Genomic DNA, 9147 nt, shown 5'->3' with positions numbered 1-9147 from the left:
AACCTTTTGTTGTTCTCAAAGCAGGGAGGGAAAAGAGTACGTTGAAAACGTTGGGTTTTTTTTTCCCAGGGAGAATTATTACAAGGCACTGACTTTACTCTTGACCATAAAGCTCAGGGGAGATGGAGGAGATTCCAACTTCTAGTTTGTTTTGAGGTGGTTAGAAATAGAGATGGAGCTGGTCTAGAGGTCCCTTAAACTGCAGAAATGGACCAAGCTACCACATGCACGGCATCACATAATGCTGGGGGTTGGAAGGGACCTCTGGAGGTTACCCAGTCCAGACCTCCTGCTAAAGCAGGGCACCCACAGCAGCTTGCCCAGCACCACAATGTCTGGGAGGGGGCTGGAAGCTCTCCAGACAAGGAGACTCCACAACCTCTCAGGGCAGCCTGCTTCAGACCTCCAGTACCCTCCCATCAAGGAATATTTTAATTTGTGGTCAGATGGAACCTCCTGGGTTCCAGTTTGTGCCCACTGCCCCTTGTGCTGTCCCTGAGCACCAGTAAGTCAAATTCCTCCCCTCAAGGTTTTTACAAACACAAACATGCTTTTATCAGAACGACTTATCTCTGAAAATGCACTTGGAGGAACACTTGAGGAAAGACTACTTCTCATCTGCCTAAAGACTTCCAGATCTCACTTCCCAAACCTCCCTGATGCACAGAATAGTTCTATAAATGTAGGGCTCGTGCTTCAGAGCTTTAAATGAAATCACATTGCTGAGTCTCTTCTAGAGACTACACTCTAGAAGAAAACTTCATCAGCAAAGGAAGAACTGCCTTAGGAGCTCCTCAGCTTGAGCACAGCAACAACCCCTGTTACAAACACCTTGGCAGAGCTGTAAAAGTTTTATTAGTTCCAGTGTAAGACTCTCCACTTCCATAGAAATTGGCTAATGCAGCATGCAGGTAGATGCTTTCCAAAAGCTTGTAACAGGCAAGGGATCTTCAATTCTGGTGCAGAACATAAACCCTCCTCAAGAGTAAATGATCCCAATGCTCTGCTCTAGGCATCTGTGGTCCTAGGAAGGTCCCTGAGCTGTGAAGGCTTACAGCAACACATTTGTTTTGCTGGGAGGGGGAGTGTCTGTAACCATCACGGAACAGGTTGTGGTCCAAGCTCCAGGTGTGTGAGGATCCTTTTTTCTTACTTTACAAAAGCAATGCTAACTCTGTCAGGTTCTCTGCCAAGTTTGCATCAGAGTCCCAGCAAAGTGAGGGTTGGAGAGCATCCAGTCCAACCCCCCCTGCTAAAGCAGGGCACCCACAGCAGCTTGCCAGCAGCACAATGGCCAAGGATGGGGGTTGGAAGCTCTCCAGACAAGGAGACTCCACAACCATTCTGGGCAGCCTGCTCCAGGCCTCCAGCACCCTCACACCAAGCAATTTTCTCCTTGTGGTCAGATGGAACCTCCTGGGTGACACTTTGTGCCTACTGTCCCTTGCCCTGTCCCTGGGCACCACTGCCAAGAGCCTGGCTCCAGCTACTTGCCCCTCACAGCAAATTTAGCTCTTGCTAAGCATTGCGTAGATGCCCTCCGGGGCTGCTCTGCTGCAGGCTCTCAGCCCCAAGGCTCTCAGCCTTTGCTCCTCACAGAGCTCCTCCAAGCCCCTCAGCATCTGTGCAGCCTCTGCTGGAGTCTCTCTGGCAGTTCCCTGTCTCTCTGGAACGGGGAAGGCCTAATATTTCCTGCGTGCCAAGGAAAAGAATTAATTCAGATACCAGAAACCCTCCCCCACCACTGCTTTTCGGTGCTATCCAACCCCATCCTATGCACACAGAGCTTTTTACTTTTTCATTGGAATGTCTATGGTAGTGAAGTCCTCAGCCAGTGTTACCTCCTGACCTTCTAACACAGACTCAGCCTGTCTCTTCAGCTCAGTGACGTCTGCATCTCCCTCACCTCTCTGAGCAGCTGGTTTATACCTCTGGCTGAAGTGATTCAACACTAGTTTCTTAACTTTACACAGCTTTGCAAACTCTGATGCCATTTTGGGAGTGCTATGTCCATGCCCTCTGGCCTTTTCCTCTTGTGTATCATCCAAAGTGGCTTCATGGATCAGTAAATCTGCCTCCCAGCAAAGCTTCACAGCTGCATCTCCAACCACACCTGAGCAATCCCCCAAAATGCAGATTTTCCTTCCAGCAATAGGGTCTTCTAAGACATCAGAAGGAGAAACTGTCACTCCATTGTCCAGAACAACTGGAGCTCCACTCTTCAGTTTCCCATATAAAGGTCCTGGCTGAATTCCTGGAAAATAAGGGCAAAGGAGTCCATAATTTTTACAGTGTCAGGTTTAAAACATTAAAAATAAAAAGTCACTAAGAGCAGACACACTGCACATAGAGTTGCCTCACTGAAAAAAATGACAACAGCAATATAAATAGAAATCAATGTTTTAATGGACTCTGAGCAAGGCCTTTGGCACTGTCCCACACCACATCCTGGTCTCCCAGATGGTGGCACAGGGGTTAGAGGGGTGGGGACCACTGGATGGGTACAGAACTGGCTTGGTGGCAGCACCCAAAGAGTGGCTGTCAATGGCTCCATGGCCAAGTGCAGGCAGTGACAAGCAGAGTCCCACAGGGATCAGTCCTGAGGCCAGGCTGGTTCAACCTCCCTGTGGGTGCCATGGGCAAAGGCACTGAGTGCAGCCTCAGCAGGTTTGCTGCCCACACCAAGCTGTGTGGTGCTCAGCCAGGCTGGAGGGCAGGATCCATCCAGAGGGAGCTGCACAGGCTGCAGAGGTGGGCACAAGCCAAGCTCAGGAGGTGCAACAAGAGCAAGGGCAAGGTCCTGCAGCTGGCTGGAGGCAATGCCAAGCACCAATCCAGGCTGGGCAGTGCCAGGCTGCAGAGCAGCCCTGAGGAGAGGCACTTGGGGATGCTGGGGGAGGAGAAGCTCAGCAGGAGCCAGCAGTGTGCACTTGCAGCCCAGAGAGCCAAGCAGAGCCTGGGCTGCAGCAGCAGCAGTGTGGCCAGCAGGGCCAGGGAGGGGATTCTGCCCCTCTGCTCTGCTCTGCTGAGAGCCCACCTGGAGTCCTGCATCCAGCTCTGGAGCCCCTGGGACAAGAGGGCTGTGGAGATGCTGGCAGGGGTCCAGAGCAGGGCCAGGAGGATGCTGAGAGGCTGCAGCAGCTCTGCTGTGAGCACAGCCTGAAAGAGTTGGGGCTGTGCAGGCTGCAGCAGAGGAGGCTCCCAGGTGACCTTCTTGTGGCCTGCCAGGATCTGAAGTGGGCTACAAGAAAGCTGGGGAGGGACTTTTGAGGGTGTGAGGGAGTGGCAGGAATGGTGGGAATGGAGCAAAGCTGGAGGTGGGGAGAGTGAGGCTGGAGGTGAGGAGGAAGTTGGTGGTGGTGAGAGTGGTGAGAGGCTGGGATGGGTTGCCCAGGGAGGGGGTTGAGGCCCCATGGCTGGAGGTGTTTGAGGCCAGGCTGGCTGAGGCTGTGGGCAGCCTGCTCTAGGGTAGGGTGTCCCTGGGCATGGCAGGGGGTTGGGACTGGCTGCTCCTTGTGCTCCCTTCCAGCCCTGCCTGGTTCTGTGATTCTATGAATGGTTGGAGTCAGTGATCTTAAACATCTTTTCCAACCAAAACAATTCCATGATGCTGTTTCACATAGTTCATAGCAACCCAGATGAGCAGGGAGTGTGTTTGAAGGAGAGCCTGATTCTTCACATGGAAGCCAATAAAATCATGCAATGCACTGCTCATACATCTGTCTCCCTGCTAGACATGTTGTGCTTTTTGAACTTGAACACCTCAAGTGATTTGATCTTCTTAATATGACAAGTGAGCTTCTGTCAGCCTTGTCAGGTTCAACAAGATCAGGTGCAAGTTCCTACACTTAGGCTGGGTCTACCACTGGTATCAATCCAGGCTGGCAGATGAAGGGCTGGAGAGCAGCCCTGTGGAGAAGGGCCTGGGGGTGCAGAGCTGGGCATGAGCTGGCACAGAGCACTGGCAGCCTAGAGCTAGCTGTGTCCTGAGCTGATCCCCAACTACGTGGGCAGCAGGGGCAGAGAGGGGATTCTGCCTCTCTGCTGTGCTCTGCTGAGACCCCCCTGCAGTGCTGGGGGCAGCTCTGGAGTGCTCAGCACAGCACAGGCAGGGACCTGCTGGAGCCCCCAGCAGTGCTGGCAGGGCTGGAAGGGCTCTGCTGGGAGGGCAGGCTGAGAGAGTTGGGCTTGGGCAGGCTGCAGGGGAGAAGGCTGCAGGGAGAGCTTCTGGTGGCCTGGCAGTGCTGCAAGGGGCCCAGCAGAAAGGAGGATAGACTTCATCTCACGTCCTGTTGTGACAGGACAAGGTGGGGATGGTCTGAAATAAAAGGAGGGAGGTTGAGAGTGGAGAGGAGGGAGAAACGTTTGTGAGTGAGGGTGGTGAGAGCCTGTGCCAGGCTGCCCAGAGAGCTGGGAGCTGCCCCATGGCTGGCAGCACTGCAGGGGAGGTTGTTTGGGGCTGTGAGCAGCCTGCCCTGGGTGCAGATGTCTGCAGGGAGGTTGGATCGGATGACCTTTCACAGTCGTCTAAAGCATTCTTTGATTCCATGATATTTGGCATTAAGGCCACACAGCAGTTCAGTCTTGGTATGAATTCTTAAAAGGTCTCTAACAGAAAATGGAATTATGCAGAGACAGAGTAGCTCTCATTTGCCAGAACCCCTAGAAATGTGCTCATGAGAAGATAGGGAATCACAGAATTAAGCAGGCTGGAAAAGACCTCTCAGATCATTGTGTCCGTGGAGGTCCTGTGAACCCAGGTTTGTCAGGAAAATCAGAGCTGCTACTCAGCTTGACCACCTGAAGGGAGGCTGTAGCCAGGTGGGGTTGGGCTCTTCTCCCGGGCAACCAGCAATAGAACAGGGGGACACAGTCTCAAGCTGTGCCAGGACAGGATCAGGCTGGATGTTAGGCAGAAGTTGTTCCCAGCAAGAATGATTGGCATTGGGATGGGCTGCCCAGGGAGGTGGTGGAGTGGCTGTGCCTGGAGGTGTTGAAGCCAAGCCTGGATGAGGCACTTAGTGCCATGGTCTGGTTGGCTGGCTAGGGCTGGGTGCTAGGTTGGGCTGGCTGAGCTTGGAGGTCTCTTCCAACCTGCTTGATTCTATGGTTTAAAAACACTAAAAGGAGGAAAAATCAGTCATAGTAGTTACCAAGGTCTTTTAGTTTCTGCACGTTGAGTTTTCCAGTCCGGGGCTTCTCTTCCACCACAAAGCCAAAGGAAGGGATGCGGTGAAAGAGGCGAAATGCTTTCACCACCAGCTGCTCATCCTCAATCAGCAAGTAGGAGTTCTCCACAGGATCCAGGTGCAGTTTTCTCCCTTGACTTCCCTGGCAAGACATCTCATCTCTGTCCAAATAAGACAACTCCTTAAATTCTTCTGCAGGGCACTGGTCACGTGTAGGTATCAGTTCATGAACAGTGTAAGGGAAGAGAAGCTCCGAGTGGGAGAGCTCCATACTCCTCTTGACAAAGCTTCTCAGTCCTAGTGGTCCATAAATATCAACTGGTGGCTTGTTTGGGTCAGAGGTAGCTTGGAGGCTAAGGGTACACAGCAAGCCAGGAAGGCCAAAGAAGTGATCACCATGAAGATGAGTTATGAAAATCTTGGTAATTTTGCCTGTGATCAGTATGAGAAGGGAAGCAAAGCAAGACAGAGAAAGAGAAGAAAATAAATGAACACCTCCACAACTCCAAACATCATCACTGTGTGGCAAGAAGCAGGGAAGAAGGGAAATTAAAATTTAAGGGAAAAAAAAGTGTTTAAAAATAAATCCCAAACCACAAAGTGTTTGCTTTCCACGGAAGCAAGAGGAATTCCACACAAGGGTTATTTTGGCTTGATTTTCAAGAAGAAGACTCCTGAGACTGGTGGTTTAGTTACTATAAACAGGGAACAGAATCAGTTGGTGACATCTGAAGTGTTTTGTCCAGTTCTGGGCTCCCCAGTTCAAGAGAGACAGAAAACTGCTGGAGAGAGCCCAGCAAAGCTACTGAGGACCCTGGAGCATCTCTGTGAGGAGCAAAGGCTGAGAGCCCTGGGGCTGAGAGCCTGCAGAAGAGCAGCCCCAGAGGGCATCTGAGCAGTGCTCAGCAAGAGACAAAGGAGCTGTGGGGGGCAAGAGGCTGGGGCCACGCTCTGCTCAGTGGAGCCCAGTGACAGCACAAGGGGCAATGGGCACAAAGTGGCACCCAGGAGGGTCCACCTGAGCAGGAGGAGGAAGTTGTTTGTTGGGAGGGCGGTGGAGTCCTGGAGCAGGCCGCCCAGAGAGATTGTGGAGTCTCCTTATCTGAAGAGCTTCCAACCCTCCCAGGCATTGTGATCATAACCAAGCTGCTGGGGATGACCCTGGAGGGCTGCAAGAAGGTCTCTCTGTGGCAATGAAGAAATGCCCTTAGAGATTTGTGCTTTGATTCATGTTTGTCTCTCTCCACCTCCCAGGCACCAGGCCTTGTCCTTGATAGATTAAATAAGCCCAGAACTTTCTCTCTCTACAGACACATGTACTGTAACTAAGCTCAGTGTCCTCTGTTTGTTGACTTTCCACTTCCCTTGTGGTAAGGAGGAATTTTTCTCTGCTAGGACTGAGCAACAGGAATCTCTCTGATTTGATTTAAGAGCAATTTTATAACAATCAGTAAATTCAGTACATGTAGTGTATTCACTTGACCATTAAATCATCTGACAGCTTCATACTTCAGAGGATAAGGTTGGTTTTTTGTTTGTAAGTGGTTATTTCTGATCTATCTGTATAACTTGAGAGTCAAAGAACCCCAGTGTGGCAGGGGTTGGGAGCTTGGAGAACATCCAGCCCAACCCCCCTGATAAAGCAGGGCACCCACAGCAGCTTGTCCAGCAGCACAATGGCCAGGGGGCAGTTGGAAGCTCTTTAGGCAAGGAGACTCCACAACCTCTCTGGGCAGCCTGCTCCAGGCCTCCAGCACCCTCACACCAAGGAATCTTCTCCTCCTGTTCAGGTGGAACCTCCTGGGTTCAAGTTTGTGTCCATTGCCCCTGGTGCTGTCCCTGGGCAGCACTGACAAGGGCTTGCCCCATCCTCTTGAGCCCTGCCCTTGCCCCTGTTGTCTGCAAAAGCACAGTGACAGAAGGCAAGCCTGGTTCCTCCTTCACTTCCCAATATTCACCGACAGGAGGACTTACAGTAGGTATTGTCTAGAGCTGTGTGCATCAAAACTGCACTGTTGGGGCTGTTCGGCCAGGAGAAGAGAAGGCTCTGGGAAGATCCTAGAGCAGCCTTCCAGGCCTGAAGGGAGTTGCAAGGGAGGGACATTTTGAAAGGCTTGCAGTGATGAGATGAGTGACAATGGCTTTGAGTTGAAAGAGGAGAGATTTAGACTGGAGATCAGAAGAAATTCTCTCCAGTGAAGGTGGGGAGACACTGGCACAGGTTGCCCAGGGAAGTTGTGGATGCCCCCTCCCTGGAGGTGTTCAAGGCCAGGTTGGATGAGGCCTTGAGCAACCTGTTGCAGTGGGAGGTGTCCCTGCCCATGACAGGGGGTTGGCAACTGGATGATCCTTGAGGTCACTTCCAACTCAACCCATTCCATGATTCTGTGACACTGTGCCTGTTTAAATCTGGGCCATGGCCCATATTTGAAATGACACAGCCCAAGAAATTAATTTAGAAGAGTTTGAGTTTTGAATACAGAATCACAGAACTGTTTTGGCTGGAAAAGACCACTAAGACCATCCAGCCCAACCAGCAACCCAACAGCACTAGACCACATCCCCAGCTGCCATGGCCACAGGTTTCTTGAACTCCTCCAGGGATGGGGACTCCAACACCTCCCTGGGCAGCCCTGTTCTGATCCCTGACCACTCCCGCAGTAATTCTTCCTACTACCCAATCTAAACCTCCCCTGCCACAATTTCAGCACAATTCTTTACCAAAGGGCAGTGAAGGGTTACTGCACAGCAGGTTCATCGACTGTCACCCATACACAGCACCTTCAGACACAGGCTCAGTACCTACTCAGACACCATGAGGACAGAGTGTTGTGTTTAGATCTCACCTGAAGTTCCCCCTTCCCTCAACACAACACCTTCATAAGGCACAGACCTGCTCTGAGGTGGCTCCTCATGAGCTGTGTCTGCGTCCCCTCGCCGCAGTCGAAGAGCCAGCACTCTCCTTCCCTGCGAAGCACCAACGCCGAGGCTCCTCTTGTCGGGGAGGGATAAGCTGAGCCCGTGCCCAGGAAAGTTACGTCCATTGACATCTTGAGTAAGTCAGTGTGCTGCCTGAAAAGGAGGTTTTGAGCCTCTGGACATAGGCTGGGGAGGAAAGAAACATTTTTGCTTTAAATGAAAGCACTCTCTGTGCTTCAGCGTGAGGATTAAATTCTCCTTCCCTCAGAAAGCAAAACCAAATCCTCCCTGGAGTGGAATATGACTTTCAGGCAACACAAGATCTATAAGCAGTTGATTTCCCCTTTATGTCAGTGGGGAAGGTTGCAAACATGCAGCCCAAATTAAGACTTATCCATTACCTAAAGCAGCAGCTCTAGCCAGTCGGAAATACTCTAACCCTTAAGCCCACTATTATTTATTTCTTCTTGGCTTTGTTTAATCTGATTTTTTCCTGCCTGTGCTTTCCTCTAAAAGCCTTTTCAGAGTAACTAACACCAAAGAGCCACCATTGGCATTTAAACACCCTTACTGGATGCCAGGAGTGGGCAGCCCAGCACCACAGAGGGCAAGATCTGCTCCACTCTAAATGACTTCAGAGACCACACGGAGCAGGAATGACCTGACTTACTCTGCACTCTTGAGGGCAGGCAAATTTTCCTTCTCACCAGTGCTGTGTGAAGAATTAAGACACTGCTCAACTGCTAGGCAGCCTGCAGGCTGTGTGGCTGACCGCGGGACACCTATTGCAGCTGTTGGTATGTCTGCACAGCCTGGAACGGGCTGTGCTGCTGGCAGAGGAGGAGGCTGAGAGGGGACCTCAGCAGTGCTGATCAATGTGTGCAGGGCAGGGGCAGGAGGCTGGAGCCAGGCTCTGCTGGGGGATGCCAGTGCCAGGCCAAGGGCCACTGGCTGCAAGGTCAGACATAGGAAGTATTTAAACATGAGGAGGATTTTTTGACCTGTGAGGGTGAAGGAGCCCTGGCAGAGGCCGCCCAGG

The 9147-nt window shown here is 51.7% G+C and overlaps 1 protein-coding gene across 1 annotated transcript; it reads right to left on the bottom strand.

Annotated features, from left to right (window-relative positions):
• Positions 1 to 832: 832 nt before the first annotated feature.
• ELAC1 (elaC ribonuclease Z 1) lies at positions 833 to 8290 on the bottom strand. Its single transcript, XM_064176724.1, has 3 exons — positions 8083 to 8290; positions 5154 to 5621; positions 833 to 2254 (listed from the first exon to the last, which is right to left on the bottom strand). Exons 1-3 carry the CDS (start codon positions 8237 to 8239, stop codon positions 1791 to 1793), a joined length of 1089 nt encoding a protein of 362 aa, XP_064032794.1. The 5' UTR covers positions 8240 to 8290; the 3' UTR covers positions 833 to 1790.
• Positions 8291 to 9147: the final 857 nt, after the last annotated feature.

This window comes from Pogoniulus pusillus, chromosome Z (genome assembly GCF_015220805.1).
Source record: "Pogoniulus pusillus isolate bPogPus1 chromosome Z, bPogPus1.pri, whole genome shotgun sequence".
Taxonomy (NCBI): Eukaryota; Metazoa; Chordata; class Aves; order Piciformes; family Lybiidae; genus Pogoniulus; species Pogoniulus pusillus.
This window is presented reverse-complemented; position numbering and strand designations above follow the sequence as displayed.